This window comes from Giraffa tippelskirchi, chromosome 7, assembly GCF_054371585.1.
Source record: "Giraffa tippelskirchi isolate mGirTip1 chromosome 7, T2T-mGirTip1v1.2.pri, whole genome shotgun sequence".
In the NCBI taxonomy this organism is placed as follows: domain Eukaryota; kingdom Metazoa; phylum Chordata; class Mammalia; order Artiodactyla; family Giraffidae; genus Giraffa; species Giraffa tippelskirchi.
Genome location: NC_137281.1, coordinates 92,194,252 through 92,220,651, shown reverse-complemented (window position 1 = coordinate 92,220,651; position 26,400 = coordinate 92,194,252). Strand labels below are relative to the sequence as shown.

Below are 26,400 nucleotides of genomic sequence, written 5' to 3'. Positions count from 1 at the left end.
ATACCAGGCTCCACCCCTTGCCACCAGGAGACCTTAGGCAAGTTACTTAACTGCTCTGCACAGGGGCTTCTCATCTGTCACATGGAGATTACAATAGTACCTACATCATAGCATTGACATGAAGTTTAAATGGGTTATTGTGCATAAAACACAGTGCCTGTTACATAGTCAGAGATCAGCAAATGTGAGCCATTTCCAAATACATAACTGGGGATATGGCATATTATGAATAATCATTATGCAAGAGGACAGTAATAATTGCTATAGAAGTTTGGCAGGAGAGGCATAGTGATCTGGACTTCATAAAGAATATGGTATTTGAGCTGAGCTTGGGAGGCCAGGAAATCTGTGATCACAGGAAAACAGGGAAAATCGTGGCAACTTTGGAATTAGAGACAGCATGCATAAGGGCATGGAGGTAGAGATGGCAAAGATGTCTGTAGGGAAGAAGTTGGAAAGTAGAGGTCCTCATATACTGGTTTAAGAAATTTATATTTGTTTTGTGGACAGTGTAGGGAGTCATTGTGGATTTTCAGCAGGAAAATGATGAAGTCAGGGCTGTGCCTCCAGTAAAAGGCCAGAGGAATACTGCTTTGGGTATTGTTATAGCCTTGTCCTGAGCTCTAGATCTCCAGTGTCTGCTTCCTCTGGTGCATATGTTGCAGCAGAGGAGGGAGGGAAGACCAGATAGGAGGTGATGGTGTTTGAGCCTGGGCTGCAGAGGGATTGGCTATGTCATTGACAAATACAGGAAACATAATAAAAAGATGAATATGTGGAAAAGGAAGCCTTTTGATACAACGGAACATATTGGTTTGAGGTGCTGAGAAGTCCATGGATCAATAGGTGGAGATTTGGAACTATAGAATGCCATCAGGTTGGAGGTGTGTGTGAGTATGTGCGTGCTAAGTTGCTTCAATCGTGTCTGACTCTTTGCAACCCTATGGATTGTAGCCCACCAGGCTCTGCTGTCCATGGGATTCTCCAGGCAAGGATACTGGAGTGGGTTGCTATGCCCTTTTCCAGGGGATCTTCCCAACACAGGGATCAAATCCTCATCTCTTATGTCTCCTGCATTGGCAAGCAGGTTTTTTACCACTAGCCCCACTGGATGTACAGATGGCATAATGACTCTCAGAATAAAGCTGGAAGCCTGAAGAATGAGTGAGATTGCTAAGGGAAAATGCCAAAGACCCATCCTTGAGTGATCCCTATATTTAGGGGTGTCAGGAGAAAGGGAACATGGGAAGGATCCATCAGAAAGGGAGGAGAACTAGAATATGGAGTTGAATGAAGGAAGAGGGGAGGATTTCAAGAAGGAGCATTCCATGAACTCTGAGCAAGGCTTATTTGGGAGACGGTAGGCAGTAGGAATGAAAGAAGAAAAGATGAGAGGTGGAGGGGAGAACTCAATGGTGGAGACATTTTCAAAGACAGGCAGAGACCTTTTGACTTATTTGGTAAAAAGAAGGAAAACCTTCTGTGGTCTTATGCAGATTATTTCCTGGGGACCCAGGAAATTCATAATGCCCACTCTTAAGGACAGAGGCTGGGTCTGAAAGGTCTTACTGTTTCTGTTTATTATGCCCTCCAGCCTAGTGCTTTCTTCCCTTTAGTTTGCCTCTCTTTCTATTATAGATGGAAGCTGGTATGATTTGATATTGACTGAGTTAAGTCTGCTATAAGTCCTATGATAAAGGAAAAAATTTAGATTGTGTTTCAGTGAAGCAAGGTTCAAACAAGTTGAGAATGTTACCAAAAATACCCCTCATAAATTTATTTATTGTTTGTTTTAATTTTTATTGGCGTATGGTTGCTTTACACTGCTGTGTCAGTTTCTGCAGTACAGCAACGTGAATCAGCTGTACTGATTCATATATATTCATGTATCCATATATCCCGTCTGAACTGAATTTCCTTCCCATTTAGGTCACTACAGAGCATCAAGTAGAGTTCTCAATGCTATATAGTTAGGCTCTCATTAGGTATATATTTTGTACATAGTATCAACAGTATGTATATATGTCAATCCCCATCTCCTAATTCATCCCACTCCCCTTTTCCTCCTTGGTATCCATGTGTTTGTTCTCTATGTCTCGATTTCTACTTTGTAAATAAAATCATCTATACCATTTTTCTACATTCTACTTATATGAGTTAGTACACAATATTTTTAAAACTCCCCGAACTTCAAAGTTGTGGTATTTTCTCTTTCAAAAAAGTCAATCATTTTCCTTGCTGGGGTGGAGAAAATAATGACGATGGCAGTGTGCCCTCTTGGAACTGGCCAATTTGCTGAAGGGGAAAGCAAGAATAGTGCAATGAGAAAGCAAGCAAGAGAGAACAATGCATCTGTAGAGTAAAAGTCCCGTTTTGGATTTTAGAATTGGATTCATTCTAGGTCATGACAAGGAAGGTTCATTAAAGTGTGTTACCAAAACAGAGGGGCAGTCATTAGGTCAAGGTATTCATTTCGAATTTGGAAAACTCAGCAGTGGCCACAGGACTGGAAAAGGTCAGTTTTCATTCCAATCCCTAAGAAAGGCAAAGCCAAAGAATGCTCAAACTACCACACAATTGCACTCATCTCACACGCTAGTACAGTAATGCTCAAAATTCTCCAAGCCAAGCTTCAGCAATATATGAACTGTGAACTTCCAGATGTTCAAGCTGGTTTTAGAAAAGGCGGAGGAACCAGAGAACAAATTGCCAACATCTGCTGGATCATCGAAAAAGCAAGAGAGTTCCAGAAAAACATCTATTTTTGCTTCATTGACTATGCCAAAACCTTTGACTGTGTGGATCACAATAAACTGTGGAAAATTGTTCAAGAGATGGGAATACCAGACCACCTGACCTGCCTCTTGAGAAATCTGTACACAGGTCAGGAAGCAACAGTTAGAACTGGACATGGAACAATAGACTGGTTCCAAATAGGAAAAGGAGTCCGTCAAGGCTGTATATTGTCACCCTGTTTATTTAACTTATATGCAGAGTACATCATGAGAAACGCTGGGCTGGAAGAAGCACAAGCTGGAATCAAGATTGCCAGAAGAACTATCAATAACCTCAGATATGCAGATGACACCACCCTTATGGCAGAAAGTGAAGCAGAACTAAAGAGCCTCTTGATGAAAGTGAAAGAGGAGAGGGAAAAAGTTGGCTTAAAGCTCAACATTCAGAAAACAAAGATCATGGCATCTGGTCCCATCACTTTATGGAGAATAGATGGGGAAACAGTGGAAACAATGACAGACTTTATTTTTGGGGGCTCCAAAATCACTGCAGATGGTGACTGCAGCCATGAAATAAAAGGACGCTTACGCCATGGAAGGAAAGTTATGACCATCCTAGACAGCATATTAAAAAGCAGAGACATTACTTTGTCAACAAATGTCCGTCTAGTCAAGGCTATGGTTTTCCAGTAGTCGTGTATGGATATGAGAGTTGGTCTATAAAGAAAGCTGATCACCAAAGAATTGATGCTCTTGAAATGTGGTGTTGGAAAAGACTCTTAAGAGTCCCTTGGACTACAAAGAGATCCAACCAGTCCATCCTAAAGGAAATCAGTCCTGAATGTTCATTGGAAGGACTGATGTTGAAGCTGAAACTCCAATCCTTTGGCCACGTGATGCTAAGAGCTGACTCATTTGAAAAGACCCTGATGCTGGGAAAGATTGAAGGCAGGAGGAGAAGAGGATGACAGAGGATGAGATGGTTGGATGGCATCACCGACTCAATGGACATGAGTTTGAGTAAACTCCAGGAGTTGGTGATAGACTGGGAGGCCTGGCATGCTGCAGTCTGTGGGATCGCAAGTAGTCAGACACGACTGAACAACTGAACTGAACTGAACTGATTCATTTCGAATAGATTGTCCACAAGAACCTTGAAATTACTTGAGATGATGATTAAAGCAGAGTGGAGAAAGGCTGTGGGCTGGCCTGTCAGGTGTCAGCTCCATTATTAGAATATTAACATATCACCTCTTATAAAACCTGGTATACTTCATGATATCCTGGAAGAATTCTTTGCCCTTGGAAGGTATTCAGTAAATGTGAGTTGAATTCACACAAAAATGTTTATCAAATTCCCCGATTGTCATTAAGAGTTAGATAAAGGATGGGAGAAGTAACTAGTCTGTTGATAGACTGCCAAAGAAGATGTGGAGTTTGGCTATCATGTTTCTCAAAATAGAAGAGTTTTGGCACCTGAGTAAAAGAGTAATCATCTGAGTTGGCACTGAGGATTGTGAGGGGAGCTTGAGTTTCTGGAAGAAAAGATAACAAAAGTGGGAGAATTTGCAGCCTTCAGTTAAAGGGGCTTCCTTGGAAATAGCATTATCTGGAAATTCCCAGATTTGCTTTAAAGCAAAGGGATAAAGGAAGAGAGATAACAAGAGGGGAGAAAGCATACATCAGTATAGGGATGAGTAAACTAGATAGAGTTGGTAATGGCGTAGAGGGGGTTGTGTTCTATGTTTCACTAGGGAGTGAGAGAATTAATGAAATGGGTTAAATTTACTCATCTCATGATTCCAAATAGTGCAAAGATTTCCACATCAAGCACTCTTTGGTTCCAGATGTCTGTCTGTTGAAGGTTTGTGGTGCTAATAGCTGCTGTCTGGAGGGAAGGCAGGTACCGGCTGCCATTCCAGGTGGTGCCTACAGCCAGGTCAGTCCAAAGTGTACAGTTCCAGACAGCAGGTGGAAAAAAGTGAACATGTTTGGAGAAGGGTAAGGTGGCCCCGAGGCGCACAGTTGCGTGTATCCCCCAGAGTGCTGACTTGGATAGTGCCTGCATGTGAGTGTTCTTCAGGAAGTGGTTACTGAGCCAGGGCAATTCCTTTATTTCATGAGTTGTTTGGTAGCCTAGGCTATGAGGATATGAATTATAGCACAGGTCAATTTCAGAAGACAAATAGATCCCCAAAGCAGCTAGTGCAAGATGGTTTGGGCACTTTAGGGTGGAAAGAACATGGGAAAGGACATCATGGAAAGAGATTCTCTAAGATACATATCATAAACAAAACCTTGTTGACTTTCCCTTTGTTGTGAGAAATCTGGTCCATAGATCCAGTTCTGTGATTTCCAAATGCCGGTTTCCACTGGCGAATGGTATGTGGGTAGGAGAAACTTAAAGTATTTCTCAACATGGGGTCTTCTTGACATTTGGGACAGAAAAATTATGTTTTGAGGACTGCCTCTTGCAGTACAGACCATTTAATTCCCACGCCCCTGTTTCGTGGCACCTTTCTGAAGTTTTGACAACTCAGACTCCTCCCCCATTCCTGTGCTCCCCCCGGGGGATGGTATTGGCCCTGGGATCTGGGGGAGACTCTGCCTGGGGAAAAACTTCATTTTTTTCAGAGATCCCCCTGAGCCCACATTTAAGTGATATTCTGGAGTTCTCACCTGTCTCAACTCGAAGACTGAGTTCTGAAGCAGAGGCTTGAATTTATTTCTGACTCAATTTAGTGATGAACAGTGACATTTCAGGGCTAGCGAAAGTATGGGGCCTTTTTTATTCCCTCAATGTTCACCTCATATGTCTGTGATTTGTGACGTCTCAAATTTCCCTGTCACCCCTGGCCAATCCCTGGGCGTTGCAGACCTCTTTGTGGGGGTTGGTCCTATTGAATCTCTTCATGTTCCTACCACATAGAGGATTTCATTTTTCCACGTAACTAGATATGTTGTGGAGAAGGCAATGGCACCCCACTCCAGTACTCTTGCCTGGAGAATCCCATGGACGGAGGAGCCTGGTAGGCTACAGTCCATGGGGTCGTGAAGAGTCGGCCACGACTGAGCGACTTAGCAGCAGCAGCAGCAGCAGAAGATATATTATAGGCACCGTGGAAGAAAAATCATGTCTATTTAGTGTGTCTTTCCAATACTGTAGGATAGGATTGACACTAACAGAAGGGGATCTGGGAGTGAGACGGGGAGCAGGAGAGCAAGCGCTAGAAGAAGCACTTCCATCTGACACTCCTCTGGTTCCCCCTTTAATTCAACCATGCCTGGAAGTCTTCTTTGATGTTTGAAACCGGAGGTCTAGTGGTGGTGGAGAGAGAGCATGTGGACTGACAGGTTGGAGGAGCAAGGATGGAGGGATGGGAAAGGAAGAGGCTTGCCTCTCATCCTCAGGCAGGGTTGTGCAGGGGCTGATCATGTTTCCGTAAATGGAGGTCAGCCTCATTTCTGGACCATCAAGCAGAGGAATGCCACTCAAACAAGGTGTCTGCAATTGGAGGAGGGCTGCTTTTGAGGCGGCCACCTAGGAGGAAGGTCCCCTCCTTGGGAACTCAGAGTGGCTCTTCTATTTGACCACTCCTCCTTCCAGCCTGGATCCTCAAGGCTTCTTTCAGTCTTCCTTTCCTTTTAGTCTTCCTTAGATGCATATCTAAAATGCATCTCCTTTCCCGTATAGATTATTACAGAATATTGAATGAAGTTCCCAGTGCTATATATGTTTATTGTTTAACTGAATCACTTTGCTGTACACCCGAAACTAACACCACATTGTCAGTCAACTATAACTCAATATAAAAGAGAAATTGAAAGCATCTGCTGCTACCCTCCACGGCCTCCTCTGTCATCTCCAGCGAATGCATTTCCACTGCATACATCCCTCTCCTGCAACAAAACATGTCTCTTTCCAGCCTGTCATAGAATGGACCTTCCCTCCACAGATCCTGCCTCCCTCTGATCTCTGCTGCCTTCTCAGTCTCCCTCATTGTTTGTTTATTTGGAGAAATTGCTTAGGTTTAGTTTAAGGTTCCCTCAAGGGTTGAAATCCTCTGCTTACCTGGATGGTGTGCAGTTTGTACATTTCAGAAGTGAGGCTCATGCTGTGAACTTAAGTAGTACCTTTGTTCCAAGTCCTTGCTACCCCACTCCCCAGAGTTGAGTAGAATCCTGACTCAGGGGAGAAGCTCAGGTATGCCATGTGAGGAACAAACTCTCCTTTATCTAACATTCAAAGGCATGTGCCCCTCAGTGGACCTAATGAAGATGCAGCAGGGTGCCTTAGGGGCTTGGCTCTGCGTTGGGAGGTAGTCCCTTGCTCCTCACATGGGTCTTTGTTCCCCTGGCAGGAAGATGAAGTGGTCCTCCAGTGCATCGCCAACGTTCACAAGGAGCAGAGGAAGTTCTGCCTGGCAGCCGAGGGACTTGGGAATCGCCTGTGCTTCTTGGAACCCACTTCAGAAGCCAAGGTGAGACTGACCGTCTGCTCTGCACCTTCCCTCTTGGCCTCCCAAGCAGTCGTCCGGGGATGGGACTGCTGGGAAGTGGTGATGAGGGTGATGAGGGTGGTGAGGAAGAAATTCTAAAGATATACTTATTTTTGAAATGGGAAGCAGATCCCATAACTCTCCCCAACCTAGAAAGCTGTACAGTGGAAGCCCAGAGGAATGCAGAGAATTAATAGTACCTATCTTTAACTGTTCAGCGGCACATGGGGGACGCCTTGAGGTCACTGTCAGTCTTCAGGGAGAAGCTACTTGTATTACTCCCCGAACACTTTCCTTGTTGTTAATTCCTAGAAATCTGAGTGTGTTTTCTTTACTCCCAGTGATCGTTTTATTGCTTTAGCGATTCATGGGTCCTTGGGCCTGTGTCTCACAACAAGCTCATCACTTTCAGTTGCGACTGTGCTGAGGTGGTTGTAACTGCCTGTAACTCCCAGGGGCAGAGAGGAACGTTTGCTCTGGTCCCTGCCTGCGTGGTGGCATGTAGTGTTATCTCTCCTCAGTGAAACTTGGCTTCCTCCGTTTTCATTTGCTTTCTAATTTTCAGAAACTGTATGTCAGGTGGGTCTTTGGGCCCCGTATTCTCACAGTACTTTGCGGTCCTGGAAAGACCTTTATATCAGTCAGGGTTTTCCAGAGAAACAGAAGCAATAGGATCTCTTCCTTTTTCTAGACAGGTGGATGGATGGGTAGATGGACGGATACAGATTTATTTTAAGGAATTGACTTATGCAATTTTGAGGGCTGAGAAGTCTGAAATCCATAGGTCAGATCAACTGGAAACTCAGGAGTTGAATCTGTCTTAAGGCAGACACTTTTTTCCTCCAAGAAACCTCAGGTTTTATTCATAAAGCCTTTGACTGATTGTGTAAAGCCCACTCACATTATCAAGGATAATAATCCCTTTTAAAGCCAACTGATTGTAGATGCTAATTATATGTACAAGATATCTTCACATCAAAACCTTGATTTGTGTTTGATTAAATAACTGAGTACTATAGTCTGACCAAGTTGGCACACAATTATCCATCACTGACCCCCCATACTCAGTTTTTCCTATCAGTTCAGTCGCTCAGTCGTGTCCAACTCTTTGCGACCCCATGAACTGCAGTACGCCAGGCCTCCCTGTCCATCACCAACTCCTGGAGTTTACCCAGACTCATGTCCATTGAGTCGGTGATGCCTACAGAATATAGTTTTTCCTATAGAATATTTTAAATCAGAAAATGGTTATATTTTCCAGCAAAGCCACCTGATTAGTATATGTCATTTCTCCACGTTAACATATACAGCACAGACACACATGCAGTTTGGCCAAATCCTAGAACATCAAGTGTGCTCCGTGGTGGCCACGCCTCCCTGAAGCCCCTCTGCTCTTCATCACTTGCCTCCCTCCCGTGTAGGGAGGTCCCTGGTCCATGAGCACAGACATCTGTCAGTAGCACGAAGGACAGAGTCACATTCTAATAAATGGCAGAGCAAAGAGACAAAGAAGATTTTTATCTTTTAAAGGTCTTAGGTTTGATTTCCCTGAGGTCTTTCCTCATTTACTTTTGCTCTTAGCTAGGTATTTTTCTCTTCATTTCCAGCAGTCTGGGATAATAGGAAAATCATTAGATTATAAGTCAAGAAGTTGATTCTCAGCCATTAGCTCATCATGTGACCATGAGCAAGTCACTCAATCTTATTTCCAGCTTTCTCATCTTCCAGATAAGATGCAGTCTGGTGTAATAGAAAGAACATTGGTCTGAATTAGAAACCCATGGTACCGTTTTCTAGTCATCCATTGAGTAGGGTGTAGGACATCAGTTTAGGGCATCGCTCTGGAGCCAGACTCTGAGTCTGAATCCTATGTTCACCACTCACCAGCTAAGGTAGGGCCTTGAGCAAGGTACCTCACCTTTCTGAACTTAGTTTTCTTCATCTGCTTAATGGAAATTTAATAGTAACAACTGAAGAATGTTGTTATTAGGATTTAAATTAGTTAATATTTGTGAACTACCTAGCACAGTGTAAACTCTATTTAACCATTGGCTATTGTGATCTCTAGCACCTAGGCCAAATTACCTAAAATGAATTAAAGAGAACTATATATCATAACTTAATAATTCTTTGCATCCCTCAGGTGTAAAATAATAACCCATACCACTCAGAAGTGCATTAGGGATGAGAAAAATCCTTCCTAACACCCACTTGATTGATTGTTCTTATTTTGGTTTTTCATTTTAAATTTAAAACAAGATAACACAACTGAAGAAGTTTTATAAGAAATGTGTCACCTATGACTGTATTCCCTGTCACAACTATTTTCATTTTTGTTTTTCACTCTCGCCTTTGTCCACATGTACCCATATATTTTCAAAGTCACACTCATAGTGGATATTCAGACTTTCTGCCTATTTTCTTTCACGTTTCAGCCAGTTCCATATTGCTATGTAATCTTCATGGTTATTAAAGAAAAACTCATGTACGTGGTTTTGTTGGTTTACTTTTGCTTCCTGGACTATTGTCCAGGAGAAGAATTAATGGCATCAGAGTATAAACAACAATAAATTGGTTTTCCAAAAGGATAAACCAGTTGTTAGAGTTGGCACCCATACTATCATCGCATGAGTGTGTGTCTCTTCTGTGTATGGTATGAAGAAAGTACACTATGAGGGCTTCTTCTCACAGAAAAATAGGATAAGTTCATGGAAAGGATAAATAGATCTTCAGAATTTCCTGTCACCACTACTGGCAGCAGCCTGCTAGACTAACCCATTTTATGTGGCTCAGGCTTTCCTATAGTCAGCTCCAGCTATGTACATACCTCTACTGTCCTGTTCCCTCCCTTTTCACTAGATATTTCTCCTAATTCTCTACCATCAGATTTCACAACCAATGGGGCCATTCTTAGGCCCTTGGAAGCTAATGTTAACCATGCGGTAAAATGAGAAGGTGTGTTTTTTCCCGAGCCTGGCAAACTGGGTATAAGGCGCAGACCTCAAACGTCACTGTTATAAACTGGCTGCAGAGGCAGCTGGTGACCTTGAGCCATCCCAGTCAAGGGTATTTCAACTTAGTTGAGACTCAGAGAGGTAAAATTGAGATGAACTCTAGGGAGAAGAAAGACCTCAGAAAAAGAAGACAAGAGATAAGGTACTTAAAAGATAGTCTCTGTATACAAGTCCTGAGAAAAAAGAGGTCATATTGAAGCTGGGAGCAAGAGGTTAGAAATACAGGAAGCAAAAGTTTTAGAATATCAACACCTGCCATAGACCAGGAACTGCAGAGCACTTGGGAGAGTTCTTGTGACTTTGAGCCTTGTTTGTCATGGCCTTTTCTGAAGGCCCCTGAAATTGCAAATACTAATTCACAGTTCAGTTCAGTTCAGTTGCTCAGTTGTGTCCGACTCTTTGCGACCCCATGAATTGCAGCACGCCAGGCCTCTCTGTCCATCACCAACTCCCGGAGTCTACCCAAACCCATGTCCATCGAGTCAGTGATGCCATCCAACCATCTCATCCTCTGTCATCCCCTTCTCCTCCTGCCCCCAATCCTACCCAGCATCAAGGTCTTTTCCAATGAGTCAACTCTTTGCATCAGGTGGCCAAAGTATTGGAGTTTCAGCTTCAACATCAGTCCTTCCAATAAACACCCAGGACTGATCTCCTTTAGGATGGATTGATTGGATCTCCTTGCAGTCCAAGGGACTCTCAAGAGTCTTCTCCAACACCACAGTTCAAAAGCATCAATTCTGCGGTGCTCAGCTTTCTTTATAGTCCAACTCTCACATCCATACATGACCACTGGAAAAACCATAGCCTTGACTAGATGGACTTTTTTGGCAAAGTAATGTCTCTGCTTTTAAATATGCTATCTAGGTTGGCCATAACCTTCCTTCCAAGGAGTAAGCGTCTTTTAATTTCATGGCTGCAATCACCATCAGCAGTGATTTTGGAGCCCCCAAAAATAAAGTCTGACACTGTTTCCACTGTTTCCCCATCTATTTCCCATGAAGTGATGGGACCAGATGCCATGATCTTAGTTTTCTGAACATTGAGCTTTAAGCCAACTTTTTCCCTCTCCTCTTTCACTTTCATCAAGAGTCTCTTTAGTTCTTCTTCACTTAATGCCATAAGGGTGGTGTCATCTGTATATCTGAGGTTATTGATATTTCTCCCGGCAATCTTGATTCCAGCTTGTGTTTCTTCCAGCCCAGCGTTTCTCATGATGTACTCTGCATATAAGTTAAATAATCAGGGTGACAATATACAGCCTTAACGTACTCCTTTTCCTATTTGGAACCAGTCTGTTGTTCCATGTCCAGTTCTAACTGTTGCTTCCTGACCTGCTTACAGGTTTCTCAAGAGACAGGTCAGATGGTCTGGTATTCCCATCTCTTTCAGAATTTTCCACAGTTTATTGTGATCCACACAGTCAAAGGCTTTGGCATAGTCAATAAAGCAGAAATAGATGTTTTTCTGGAACTCTCTTGCTTTTTCGATGATCCAGCAGATGTTGGCAATTTGATCTCTGGTTCCTCTGCCTCTTCTAAAACCAGCTTGAACATTTGGAAGTTCACGGTTCATGTATTGCTGAAGCCTGGCTTGGAGAATTTTGAGCATTACTTTACTAGCATGTAAGATGAGTGCAATTGTGCGGTAGTTTGAGCATTCTTTGGCATTGCCTTTCTTTGGGATTGGAACGAAAACAAGCACCATTATTCAGCTTTCCATTCAAACAAGCACCATGTGAGGAGTTAAAAGGTATTTTGTTTTGTAGGGAAGACTCAGTGTTGAAACCAGGGACCAGGCAACATTGAAGGGAAATGTTGCTTCTCTGTTTTTATCAATAGAAGCAAATGCTTATTGATGGTCATTTTTAAAAATTATTTATTTTTAATTGGAGGGTAATTGCTTTAGAGAATTGTGTTGGTTTCTGCCAAGCATCAACATGAATGAGCCATAGGTATACCTTTTTCCTTTCCCTCTTGAACATCCCTCCCACCTCCCTCCCCATCCCACCCCTCTAGCTTGTTACAGAGCCCCGGTTTGAGTTCCTTGAGTCATACAGCAGACTCCCAGTGGCAATTTATTTTATATATTGACAGTCGTTTTTAAGTGGAAAATGTATTCCCTGGAATCAGGAATTGACTATCTTTCCTCTGTTTCTTAATATTATGTTTCATCTATGTTGTATCTGCAGTGTCCACCAAGAGGTGCCTTTGGTTCAACTTAACATCCAGACTCATAAGATGCTGGTAGACCCCAGTCTGCTTAGGAGGACAAGAGCCACAGCTTGCCTTCTGGGAAGTATCAGGCACTTCTGCAGAAATCCGTGTAGCCTCCAGGGTCTGCCTTCTGAATCCCCACCCCAAATGACAGCTCAGGTTCAAAGAGACAAGGTCCACATCAGGCAGGTGTAGCGTCACCATGGCTTAAAAGGCTCTGTACCACAGGAGCCGATGTATCTTGTAACAACTCCACAGGCATAGCTTTTGAAGGATCACCCCTGATACAAGGGTCATCACACTTGGGGAATCACAAATAGATGGCTTTCTATGAAGTACTGGTGATCTTTCCAGTCCAGATGCAGGCTACAAATTCGGGATCATTTTTACCCTAAGCAATATTCTCTTGTAACATAATTAGCATATCAGTTTTATCAGGTTGTCCCAAGAACGAAACTGGACAATTAACTGAAGGTCAAATTCTCAGGCCAAAAGAGAAGAGAATTTCATAAGCCTTACCCCACAGGAATCATCACTGATGGCAGTTATTCACAATTATAGGCCAACACCTTTCCAAATCCTGACTTCTACCTTCCTTAATTGTAGATCATCAAAAAAGAAGAAAAATATGGGAAATTTTTGTTGAAAATCAGTTGCAACAGACCAAGGTTTGTTTGTTTCACCAGTTTTAATAATGAAACTGATGTTGATGAAGTGAAACAGTTTACCCTAGTACCCTTTAAAAGTCAGTGTCACATCTTGAGTCTTTGGGCTCTCTCAGAAAAATGTTCCACCTTTCTGACAGGGAGCACTGTATCTTACTGATCATGGTTTACTCAAAATGGGAAATACAGTTTCAAATCTAATTTTCAAACTGAACATTTTCCAGGAAAATTTTATTCCTATTGTTTTCACCTCCTCTTTTGAAAACTGAAAAAAATAGTCTCCTGTGGTTTCTGAAAACGTGTATAGATACTGAACACCCAGAATTAAACATCTGTGTTTTTGCAAACATCATTATGTCAATGACATATATTAGAACAGAATTCTTGGCTAAAAAAAAAAAAAAAAAACCTTTATTTTCTGTCGCTTTTATTATCTTCAGCTCAGAAAGATTTAGTATTTACTCCTAAAAAAACTAAGTCTGTGCAAATTTATGGAAACAGAGGCTCAGCCTGAAGTTGCATACCTTTTTTTGAACTTCTCAATGTAATTTTAGTGTGTAATCTTCTCTATGGGCTTGAGATCTTATAAAAGCCAAACTATGATAAAACTTTAAAAATCCCATGTCTTTTAATATAGAGATTTAAACATTGAAATTCTGATCTTTGTTTTTTTTTTTTAACATTTATCAAGCATTATAGTCTGTGTGTCATGTACTGCTGTGAGTGCTTACACACTCTCAGTTAATCTTTACAATCCTATGAGACAAATATTGTTCTCATTGATTAAAAAAAAAAGATATAACAATTTAGACAAAGTTAAGTGACTTCCTGAAGATGGTTCATTCCAAACTCAAATCCCTGTCTAATTTCTCTAATACTCAGGAATAGAGAGTATTATGATTCTTATTTAATGATAAAGAAGCCATATTTCTTCAAGTGGCTAGATTTTTAGAATACCCAGATCTCCATACACTCTCCCACAACCTTGTCACATCTGTCCTCTGAGCGCCTGACACTCCGAAGTTAGAAATATGTATTTGCTTAAATCAAACAGAATCTATTAAAATGCAAATGCTCTCAGTACATGAAGCAACATTGAAATTTTTATAGCTAACTTTTTTACAGATATAAAGATTATCATATTTTTTTCTAGAAAGTATGATTTTAAAAGAGTGATAAGGCAGATGTATTGTGCCTCTGTTTGGGATATAAGGCACAGAAACACTGTAAATGGGAGGGGTGTGTCAAAACATCCATTGCATTGATTTAGGATGGTTTACCTGTCTTTTCTCCTACACTCCACCACTCTGTGATCCCCAAAGTTAAAGTTGATATGGGTATACCTTAAGGATATTGCAGGCTTGGGTGCAGATCACTACAATAAAGCAAATATCCCAATAAAGTGAATCACACAATTTTTTTTTGGTTTTCCAGTGCATATAAAAGTTATATTTATACTGTAATATTGTCTATTAAGTGTATAATAGCATTATGTCCAAAAATGTACATACCTTAATTTAAAAGTATTTTATTGCTAAAAAATGTTAACCATCATTTGGGCCATCAGTCAGCCATAGTAGTAACATCAAAGATCACAGCACACTGTTACAAATATAATAATTTTGAAGAAGTTTGAAATATTGCAGGAAGTATCAAAACATGACACAGAGACACAAAGTGAGTGAATGTGGTTGACATATGGTGCCAAGAGACTTGCTTGACATATGGTGGGCACAAGCCTTCAATTTGCAAAAAAATAAAGGGTGTAATATCTGCCCAATTTGGGGCATACTAAATTCAAATGTCTGGAAAACATTCAAGAGGAAATTTTGATAGGCATCTGGATATATGGATCAGGGAGGTTGAAATGGGGACAATATTTAAGAGATATTGGCTTAAGGTTAGAGAATTATGTTTGGAGAGAGTGAGTGGAAAAAATATGGATTAAGAAGGGAACAGAAGAGGGTTTAGAAAGTGTAGATATTTAAAGATGAGAAGAAGGAGAGAAACACAGCACAGAGGATGAGGAGGAGAATCCTAAGAGATCAGAGGGAAAGTAGGCATTTGCGATGTCATAGAAGCCACAGAAACCAAGGGAAGACTGTCAAGGAGGAGTAGAGTCCATGTGGTAGAATGTCACTTGGAGGCAAAGTAATGTAAGGTTGAAATGTCCATTAGATGTAGTAACACAGAGGCCAATGGCAGTCTTGGTGAGACCTTGCTCAGTGGGCTGACAAGCGCAGAGCCAATTTAGCAGAGGTGGAGTCCAAGTGGAAAATGAGAAAGACAGCCAGTGCAGAAATCTCTGAAAGAGAGAGTGATGGCTGGAGAGGGTCGGAAGATGGAAGGATTTGTATAATAGAAGAGACTTAAATGTGCTTAAGACTTAAGCATGTTCCCATGCTGATGGAAAGGTACAAGTGGAAAAAGAGAAAAAAAGTGATGCAAAAGAGGGAATGGGTGATTTAGTGTGCAAATTGCTGATATAGTGGGAAAAGCTGGTATTAAGAACAGAGGTGAGGAATTAGCCTTCAAACAAAAGAAGAGCTCTTATTTCATTGAAGAGGAAGAAGGCAAGGATAGGGCTAACTCTGTAGGTTTTGTGCAGAAAGTTTTGGAGAGTGAGCCAAAACACCTGGCAGGGGTCCCCAACCCCATGCCATGGACTAGTATCAATCCATGGCCTCTTAGGAACCAGGCTGCACAGCAGGAAGTGAGCAGCTGGCAAGCAAGTGGATAGTTGAATCCTGCCAGCGTCAAAGTGTTGCTGGTAAGTGTGATAAATGTCAAAAGGACAAGAGAGTTTAGGAGACTGGGTCATGGCATCTTGGAATTGAAGCTGAATTGGGAAAGAACTGGGAGTGAAAAAGACTAAGGGGTGTCAGTATTAATGAGAGTAATTCAGTGAGCAAGCCGACTGGAAGGTGGCTGCATGGTTAGACAGTGAGTGTGTCCATGAGAGGCTTCAGAGGAGGCCAGTTTGGCTGAAACTTGGGCCCAGGTGTATGACCATGATAGAGGGTAGCTGAACTGCACTGTAGAATATCATTGATGAAGAGGAAGAAAAATAGCTGAGAAACTGTAATATATAGTAGATTATTCATATAGCCCACTAGTTGCCTAGGGCTACTGTGACAAATTAGCATAAATTTAAGTGACTTCAAATAGAAATTTATTCCCTTACAGTTCTGGAGGCTAGAAGTCTGAAATCAAGGTGTTAACAGAGCTAGTCTCCCTCCGAAGCCTCTGGGAGGATCCTTCTTGCCCACTCTGGTTTCTGGTAGCCCCGAGTGTTCCTTGGCTTGTGACAGTGTAACCCCATTCTTGGTCTCTGTCTTCATATGGCCCTTCTCTCTGTGTGTCTCTGACTTCACCTGGTGTTTTCTCCTTCTTATGAGGACATCAGTCTTACTGGATTAGGCCTCACCCTAATGACTTCCTCTTAACTTAATTACATCTATAAAGACCCTGTGTTCAAATCAGGTCATATTAATAGTTGCCAGGGGTCAATTGCTGGGGGTCATATATTTGAAGGGAGCACACAGTCCAACAAATAATGATGTGAGTGTTCTAATCACCAGGAGTGGGAACAAAAAGGGGCCTGAGATTTCAGTGGAGATGGGGAAGGTGAAAGAAATACACAAATAGCAAAAAGGCAGGGAGCAAGGGGTGATGTCACTAGGCATAGGAAGCTTAAAGGAGGAGTTAACTGTGGAAGAGCAATGATCTAGAAACATTCCTGGGAAGGAGGAGGATGCAGACCCTACCTCCTAACCTTGAATTATCTGAAGAATGGGAGAAAGAACATCTGGAATTGAGAGAACCCCAAGGGAAGATTGTCCACATTGCGCCGAGGACTTATGTTGTTGTGTGTAGGCGGGACAAAGGACTTTCTAGCATGTGAGATGAGTGCAATTGTGCGGTAGTTTGAGCATTCTTTGGCATTGCCTTTCTCTGGGATTGGAATGAAAACTGACCTTGTCCAGTCCTGTGGCCGCTGCTGAGTTTTCCATATTTGCTGGCATATTGAGTGCAGCACTTTCACAGCGTTATCTTTCAGGATTTGAAATAGCTCAACTGGAACTCCATTACCTCCACTAGCTTTGTTCGTAGTGATTCTTTCTAAGGCCCACAACTTTGCATTCCAGGATGTCTGGCTCTAGGTGAGTGATCACACCATCGTGATTGTCTGGGTCATGAAGAACCTTATTGTACAATTCTTCTGTGTATTCTTGCCACCTCTTCTTAATATCTTCTGCTTCTGTTAGGTCCCTACCATTTCTGTCCTTTATCGAGCCCATCTTTGCATGAAATGTTCCCTTGGTATCTCTAATTTTCTTGAAGAGATCTCTGGTCTTTCCCGTTCTACTGTTTTCCTCTCTTTCTTTGCATTGATTGCTGAGGAAGTCTTTCTTATCTCTCCTTGCTATTCTCTGGAACTCTGCATTCAAATGGGTATATCTCTACTTTTCTCCTTTGCTTTTCGCTTCCTGTCTTTTCACAGCTATTTGTAAGGTCTCCTCAGACAGCCATTTTGCTTTTTTTGCATTTCTTTTTCTTGGGGATGGTCTTGATTCCTGTCTCCTGTACAATGTCAGCAACATGTGAACCATGAACTTCCAGATGTTCAAGCTGGTTTTAGAAAAGGCAGAGGAACCAGAGATCAAATTGCCAACATCCACTGGATCATCAAAAAAGCAAGACAGTACCAGAAAAACATCTATTTCTGCTTCATTGACTATGCCAAAGCCTTTGACTGTGTGGATCACAATAAACTGTGGAAAATTCTGAAAGAGATGGGAATACCAGACCACCTAACCTGCCTCTTGAGAAATCTGTGTGCAGGTCAGGAAGCAACAGTTAGAACTGGACATGGAACAACAGACTGATTCTGAATAGGGAAAGGAGTACGTCAAGGCTGTATATTGTCACCCTGCTTATTTAACTTCTATGCAGAGTACATCATGAGAAATGCTGGGCTGGATGAAGCACAAGCTGGTATCAAGATTGCCAGAAGAACTATCAATAACCTCAGATATGCAGATGACACCACCCTTATGGCAGAAAGTGAAGAAGAACTGAAGAGCTCTTGATGAAAGTGAAAGAGGAGAGGGGAAAAGTTGGCTTAAAGCTCAACATTCAGAAAACTGAAATCATGGCATCTGGTCCCATCACTTCATGGCAGATAGATGGGGAAACAATGGAAACAGTGGCTGACTTTATTTTTCCGGGCTCCAAAATCACTGCAGATGGTGACTGCAGCCATGAAATTAAAAGATGCTTACTCCTTGGAAGGAAAGTTATGACCAACTTAGACAGCATATTAAAAAGCAGAGACATTACTTTGCCAGCAAAGGTCCGTCTAGTCAAGGCTATGGTTTTTCCAGTGGTCATGTTATGGATGTGAGAGTTGGACTATAAAGAAAGCTGAGCGCCGAAGAATTGATGCTTTTGAACTGTGGTGTTGGAGAAGACTCTTGAGAGTCCCTTGGACTGCAAGGAGATCCAACCAGTCCATCCTAAAGGAAATCAGTCCTGGGTGTTCATTGGAAGGACTGATGCTGAAGCTGAAACTCCAATCCTTTGGCCACTTGATGCAAAGAGCTGACTCATTGGAAAAGACCCTGATGCTGGGAAAGATTGAGGGCAGGAGGAGAAGAGGGACGACACAGGATGAGATGGCTGGATGGCATCACTGACTCGATGGACATGGGTTTGGGTGGACTCAGGGAGTTAGTGATGGACAGGGAGGTCTGGCGTGCTGCAATTCATGGGGTCACAAAGAGTCGGACCCAACTGAGCAACTGAACTGACAAAGGACTCATTTCCTATTGGTCTGTATGTAAATTCATCAAGTTGAAGGGCTGGAGTCCAATCCTCGGGATGCTCAGATTCTGCAAATCATGGCCGCATGGGGCAGTTCTTCCCATTCAGCAGCTAACCGGTTTCCTGTCCAGAAATTTTCTTTCCATTTCTACATCCATGTCGAGTCTCATGCTCTGCTGTTTCTAACAGTTAGATAAGGAAAACAGACATCCAAACGAATAGCATAAAAGTTAAGAGCAATGCACATCAAGTTTATTAATGCATTTGTCGTTTGCCAGATATCTTCTCTAGTGAAAAAAAAAGGGGAAAAAAGTGTTAACCCTGAGATCTTGTCTCATCTATATTGTCCTCCTTCCTATTTGAGTTATTAATACTGTCTTGATAACATACCTGCTTGAGGCATTACTGTCCCTTCTTTTTATTTAAAGACAGTCTGTACCTTCAGTGGTGGGAATCTTCACAGAGAATTTATTCAGTGTGTAAAGTGGCACCATAGCTCGGCTGCTCATTTGTCATTCACTTGTTCACAGCAGGCAAGTGGCCCCAGGTGAGTTATGAGTAGGTATTATTCATACCCGGGCTCCTCTGCAGCTCTTAGCACTTTGCTCTTCAGACCTAATAGCTGCTATTTTGGTCTCGATTAGCAGTATTTTTTCTTCTTCCACCAACTCCTGAACTTACTAATTAGATTACAAAGACTTGCCTTTTTTCCTCCTGTGATTAGAAGAACATCTCTTTTCCAGTTGTTACTTTTACATGGAATTAAAATGATGCATGGCATTTGTGTTAGAATTTGTCAAGAACCCCAGGCATGTGACATCTATCGTTTTTATTCCTGATGAGTGTTTTAAAACCGGGCGATAAAAACCTAAGTCATGCTGATGACCTTTTATGTGAGCTTTTGAAATGATGTGCATATTCATAGTTCACAGTTGAAATAATTGTTTACAAAGAACATTGGATAGTGATTCGAGAGATCTAGTTTTGCTCTCATTCCAACATGCTTTAAAATGTTACACAAAATAACCTCTCAGATCTGATTTGCCTGGCCATCACATGAGAAGAGTTTTGTAAAGGAAATGTTTAAATTGTTTTAGAAGTTAAGATTTCCAGTTTAGTTGACAACTTTATTTCTCCTTTTCAGTAGTTCTCAGTGGTTTCATTGGTTTGTAAATAGTGACCTGAAACAGCTATTTGAAATGAAATATTTTTGAGTCATTTGGAAACAGTATCTTGTTGGTTCTTAAATTCCTGTTGTTGTTGCTTAGTCGCTAACTCATGTTCGACTCTCTGCGACCCCATGGACTGCAACATGCCAGGCTCCTCCGTCCTCCACTGTCTTCCAGAGTTTGCTCAAACTCATGTCCATTGAGTCTGTGATGCCATCCAATCATCTCACCCTCTGCCACCCCCTTCTCCTCCTGCCCACAATCTTTCCCAGCATCAGGGTCTTTTCCAATGAGTCGGCTCTTCGCATTAAGTGGCCAAAGTATTGGAGCTTCAGCATCAGTCCTTCCAATGAATATTCAGGGTTGATTTCATTTAGGATCGACTGGTTTGATTTCCTTGCAGGCCAGGGAACTCTCAAAGAGTATTGTCCAGCACCACAATTAGAAAGCATCTTAAATTCCTGATGTATAGCAAGCAGTTGATTTTAAATAATTGAAAATGCTATGGAGAATGAGTTTTTCTTCATCCAAATTATTTCAGGGGATGATTACAAATTGTTCTTAAAACAGTCATTTCAGGATTTAGCTGCTTTCTCTGTTAGGATGTTTTCCAATCATTTTTCTTCCGTTCCACATAAACTCAGCTGAGCTTTATGCAAAGCCTTTAGATGAGAGCAACTGGTACAAGAAAGTTTTTTGTAAGCCTCTTTCAGACAGCTGTTTGAGCTATTGAGTGGTTGACAGAATTTAAAAACCCTTGACCCTAATGATCTATTTCTTATTAGAGCACTTTCATCAAAGACTTTAGCCATAAGCCCTACTTTAGCACTTCGCTATACATCCCAACATATGTCTGCTTCAAAATAGAAGAAATTATCTTCTCTTTGGGGTGGTTCAGGTGCAGTACTGCCTCAGAACACTGAGGGCGGAATAATTGATTGCCACCCTACCTCTCCCATCCCAACAGCAGTCACCTGAGACTTGAAATTTGAATTATTACCCTGATAAGTTGTAACATCTAGGTTCAAACAGTTCTACTTCTTTTGCCTAAAGATGAGAGGTTTTAGAATTTAATGCAAGCTCCGAGACTGAATGAACACAAGAAGGCTTACTGTTATCATTCAGCAAAACATAGTAGTACACAGCTAAAGAGAATTACTTTTTTTGGTGAAGAATATAGCCAAGAAAAACGAGAACTTTATGATGTCCATGAGGAAGTTTCCACAACCTACTCTGATCACTTTTCAAGTTGAAAAATGAGCACTGTGGTTTTGCTCACTCCCTGGTTTCCCAGATGAATTATGTCATGAGTACTTTGTCTTTAAAGATGGTGATCTTAGCCAGCATCTGCAGGGTTTGGCACTGAGCTCACCTAGAAGGGCCGTGGTTCTCAAATTTGAATGAACACATCCTTGTCTTGGGTGGGGCCAGAAATCTGCTTTTATTTTTTTAAACAAACTTCTGCCTGGCTCTTAGGCAGTTGGTTCACAGACCTCACTTTTGGAAATTGTGGCAGGTGTGAATTTGCAGTCATTAGCCTTACACATCTGTTTCCCTGTTTGATTAAGTAATGACAAAGTAGCTAGATGTCATCACAAAGTGAGGCAAAGCTACCACCAACCTTGACTTCATTAGTATCACGTTCACACTTAACTGCAGCCTGCCATGGAAAGTTTCCAATTGCTATAGTGATGAATGAACTTGCTTCTTTCCCAAACGTGCAAGTTTACTAGAAAGCCAGACATGGCACTCAGCTTCATCTTGTTCACTGAGAACTTTAGGACAGATGGTGCTGGAGGGCAGCTGATTTGAGACATTTATCTTAATGAGGTCTGACAAACTTTTCTTGGGTCACCATGAGCAAAGACTTTACATTTTGAGGTGTGGCATTGGGCTGTTGGTTTCTGTCAATGTTTTCATTCTCATGGTACCGAGCTGACACAAGCGTTGTGTACTGGAGGTGACTCTGATGATGGCTTTTCCTTTCCCCTTCCCTCCTTGATAATCTTCTCTCTCCTTGTTGTTGATGGGAAACCTCAGTCACCTGGGTTAGCTACCTAGCAGAGCTAAGGAAGGAAACTCAAGTTAAGGCTCTGTCATATGAACTTGGATGGGTGGACAGGGGCAGCATTTGACATGGTTATTTCCTGGGCATCTTCATCAGATGCTGAGTGATGGGTTGGATTCAAGTTAGAAGAGACCAAGTCTCCTAAGGTTTTCCCTGTGATTATCACAGCTGGCACATGAGCTGAGTGAAAGGTATCGGTGACTTCAGCAAGAGAAGGTTTGGAAAGAATTGCCTCCAAGAGATCTCCATAGTTCAATGAGCATGCTGATGTTTGTTTGTCCTTCATACTTGGAATGCTTCCGGGTAAGGAAGGCACTAGTGAAGTAGAAACAGACCACTCCACTGTGAGAGTGCTTATTATTAAGTGAACATTTTTAACTCATGCAGCTATTTCCCGAGGTGCAGTGCTAAATCTCTCTCCAGTGTACACGTTTTAAAATATCTGTGTTGAGTACTATATTCTCCCTTGCAAATGGAGGCCTGTGATGCTAATCCTTGCAAATATGAACATCTCCTGGTAGTAGTTTAGATCAGATACTATGAGGCAGTTGAAGGGGATGGAATACTGGAGGACTTGTATGTACTGGAGAAAAGTTTTATAAAAAGTTAAACTATTAACATTTATAACTATTATTTATTTCCACAAAGGTTTTTAAAATTGCAACTTTTATGGACACATATCCATATACCCCTACCAACAAATATTTTTTAATCCAGAAATGACATTTTAGGGATATTTACCAAAACGAAAATTCCACGGAGGGGACAAAAAAATAAAAACTGCATTTCCATTTGGAATTTGGATTCAATTTGAGAGTAGGAAGGAGGTGTTGAAAGAAAAATTCAAACGATTTGGAAACCAGGCTGCTGTCCTTGGCCTCTGGCACCCAGAGCTTTGTGTTCACTTCAGACCCTGAGTCCAAGAGCCTTGTGGAGCTGATGCTGCAGTCAAGCAGGACTCAGTACACAGGAGGTTCTCCCTGATAATAATAGTGGTAATCATTGCCCCTAAGGGAGACATCACTGCTGTTGGGTACCCAGTGTCTCTGTTCCATCAGCCTTTAGTTGAGCTTGGCATTTTCTCAGCTCTGTGGGCGCCTCAGAATGCTTCCCCCAATCTTCTCCTTCCTGTTATGCAATAAGAGGCCAAGAGAAACACATTGTCCTCTCCTGCAGCTGCTGGATACCACTTCTGGGTAATGGAGAAAAGCCTCGCCATGGTTTCTAAGTTCTCTAACAACCACATCATTTCTCAAAAGGGAGGAGAGAGCAAGTGAAATTTCCGAGGAATATGGGGGCGGTGCCCTGCTGGTCAGTGTTCCTCCCACCAAAGCTAAAGGAAACCAAGCTCAAGACGAAAACACAAACATTAGGTTGAGACTAGGCTTTCCTGCTAGCCCGCCCCCCTCAGCTTTGATCTCATCACTTGCCATTTCTGTCAATCACGCTTCAGTCTTGCTCTACCATCATATGCCCTCTGCTGCTCTGCTTGCTGATGCTGACACCCCTAATTTATTCACAGCGCATGGAACACACATGCTGGTTTCATTTCCTTGCTGGCACACTGCCTTTCCTCTTTCCTGAGCTCTGCTATTTTTCCAGCATGTAAGCTCTTTGGAATAACAAGTTCAGTCTCTCGTAGTAGATCCCACTGAAAACTAGGAATTCAGGGTCCCATTTCTTACCACAGAGCTTGTTGTATGACCTGTGCTACTCCTTAAGTTAGAGTTTTATTTATGGCCATATTTTTTAGGGCCACATAAAGAGTCATTGTTTCCACTCTGTCTATAAACAGTAGGTATTGTTTGCTGCTCCTCCGCACAGCTTGTTTTTTCCAGGTACGAGTGTTCCGCATTTCCACCTTTTGGCGCCTTTGTTATTTAACACGCCAGCCATGCCAGGCAGGAAAAACTTGGCTCAATCAAGAACCAAATCAACCATCCAGCCTGTCAGTTATGCATTTTCCCAGCAGGCAGCTTTACAAGCCAGCTGCCCAGCATTTTGACTCTCATTCTTTGGCTGCCCCTTCTTCCTCATTTTAAAGAACACAAGCTTCGCAGCACTGATTTTTGCCAGGCTCTTGGTGGACATTCTTCCTAACTGTGCCAGAAGCAAGTGGTGCTTGGCAGAATATTGGTGTCCAGGGTACCTCAGTGTTACTTTTGGTTGGGGCCATAGCAGGCAAGATCATAAAAACAACAATTATGTATATTTCAAATTACTGAGTTATTCATTTGAAAGAAATTCTTATGTTTTAATGAACTGAGCTCTTTAACAAAAGATCTAGAGTAAAAATCCATTGCTGTCCAGGGACCTGAATTTACTTGTTTGTTTCAGTTGCTCTGCAGTGTCTCTCCAATTAAGGTTAGAGACGTCCTGCTTCAGAGTCGACTGGGATATTCTTTTAAAGTACCACCTGAAGAAGAGTCTCAGGAATCATAAGTGTCAGCAGTCTTGCCCAGAAGATTCTTGGGCCAACTGTGTTTCTATAGTCACACTTCCAGAACAAGCTTATTTGTGTTGCCTCTTGTGAGAAATCTCTGAGCATCATCAAAAGGATAGCTGATGTTGCCAGTATGGCTCATACTTGAATTAATAAATATTCTCCCTGTGAGAGGCTAGACTGTAAAAGATCTGTTGATCAGTGTCAATTAAACAGCCGATATCTGGGCATTTGAGGGATGAAGGAAAGAAACAGTGACTGTGAGTGTTTTTAGTTCTTTATCACTTCGGACTGGTATTTCTTGGCAGGACTTCTGTCAAAGGATATTTGGCCTGCAATTTGGATTTCCTGCTTCTAAGTGGCAGTGGCTCCTTGCTCACGAAGTGGTTCAGCGAGTGTTCTACTCAAGTAAATTTTTAACTCCCTAGTAGAAGCTTTTTATTTGATTTTTTATATATCAACACCTTCCTATAACCTGATAATATTCTTCCTTTCTCTTGTGAGGGATCAACACACTCCATCTCTTTCCTTCTGAATAATCCTCCTTTCTTGAAGTAAACCTCAGGCCAGCATGGCATCAGACCCTGAAGTCACTCTGCTCAGGACCATGATGTTGCTTAGTAAGTCTCCTTGTGCTGTGGTAGTGATTTTCCACAGCTGTCAGTCCTCCCAGGGATGCTCACTGTTCCTTAGAATAAACAGCCACCAAGAGACTGGTGGATGCTGAGAGCATTGCTTTCCTGTGGTTGATTCCTTGGGCATCAGAAGGCACTTTCTTTACTCCATTCCTTTAAAACATAATAACATCTTTGTCCTCTCCTCCCCAAGAGAATGTTTTCCATCTCTGAGTTTAAATTCTGTGTGCCTTGCTGTTTACATACATAGTTTTTGTTAGCAAAGTCCAGGCAAAAATTGAACTCAAATATTTTGAATATTTTCTGTGTATAATATTTTCAGAAAGACCATCTATCCTTTTCCATAGCAAAATAAATTTTTTAAAACTTATGCAAGGTTTTATACATTTTAAACTTGTTTCACACTAACTCTTAACACAGACAGGCAAAGTCTCTTCCCTCAACATGTGTAAAATCTGGATGTATACATGTTTAAAATCTACATATGTATTGTGTCCTTGGTGGAAACTTGTCTCGTCATGCCCAGAGCTGAATTGCTTTTTGGGAGAGAGCACTTACATGGTAAGTCAGTGTCAGATTTCAGAACTGTGTAATGATGGAAATAAGCTTGCCTGCCAGGAGTCTCAATTTTAGAAGTTCTTGAGCCCAGATCGTCCCACTAACTGCAGTCATAATCTTTGCATTCCCAGTGGCCATTCCAGACCAACCCTTCCTGAGATAGTCAAGAACCTTATATGAAGTCCTTAAATTATTAAGGTATAAGAATCAGAAGGGGACTTCCGGCCCAGTGGTTGAAATTCTGTGCTTCTATGGCGTAGGTTTGATAGCTGGTGGGGGAACTAGGATCCCCACATGCCACATGGTATGGCCAAAAAATAAAAACTGGGAGGAGGTAGCCTAGTAGAGTTAGAGTTAGCACAACATTGGTGTAGAGATGAGAACCTTCTCTTCAGGGATATTGACACAGTATCGAAAAAAGTTGAGTTTGAAATTCCTGACTTGAATGCTATTCTCAGACGTGGTTATGCGGAAGCCTTTCGGACTTACAAACTATCTATAATCTTTTTGTTAAAGAGTTGATGTTAGAGTTAAATGAGATAATACTTACATAGACTTTACTACAGTACCTG

The 26,400-nt window shown here is 41.8% G+C and overlaps 1 protein-coding gene across 1 annotated transcript in view; it reads left to right on the top strand.

Moving 5' to 3' along the window:
- Positions 1-26,400, top strand: part of RYR3 (ryanodine receptor 3) — a 555,495-nt gene that overhangs the window by 174,792 nt on the left and 354,303 nt on the right. Inside the window, exon 2 of the mRNA XM_081507033.1 lies at positions 7,097-7,216. Coding sequence (XP_081363159.1) covers positions 7,097-7,216 — 120 coding nt within the window. The remainder of the gene's footprint in view (positions 1-7,096; positions 7,217-26,400) is intronic.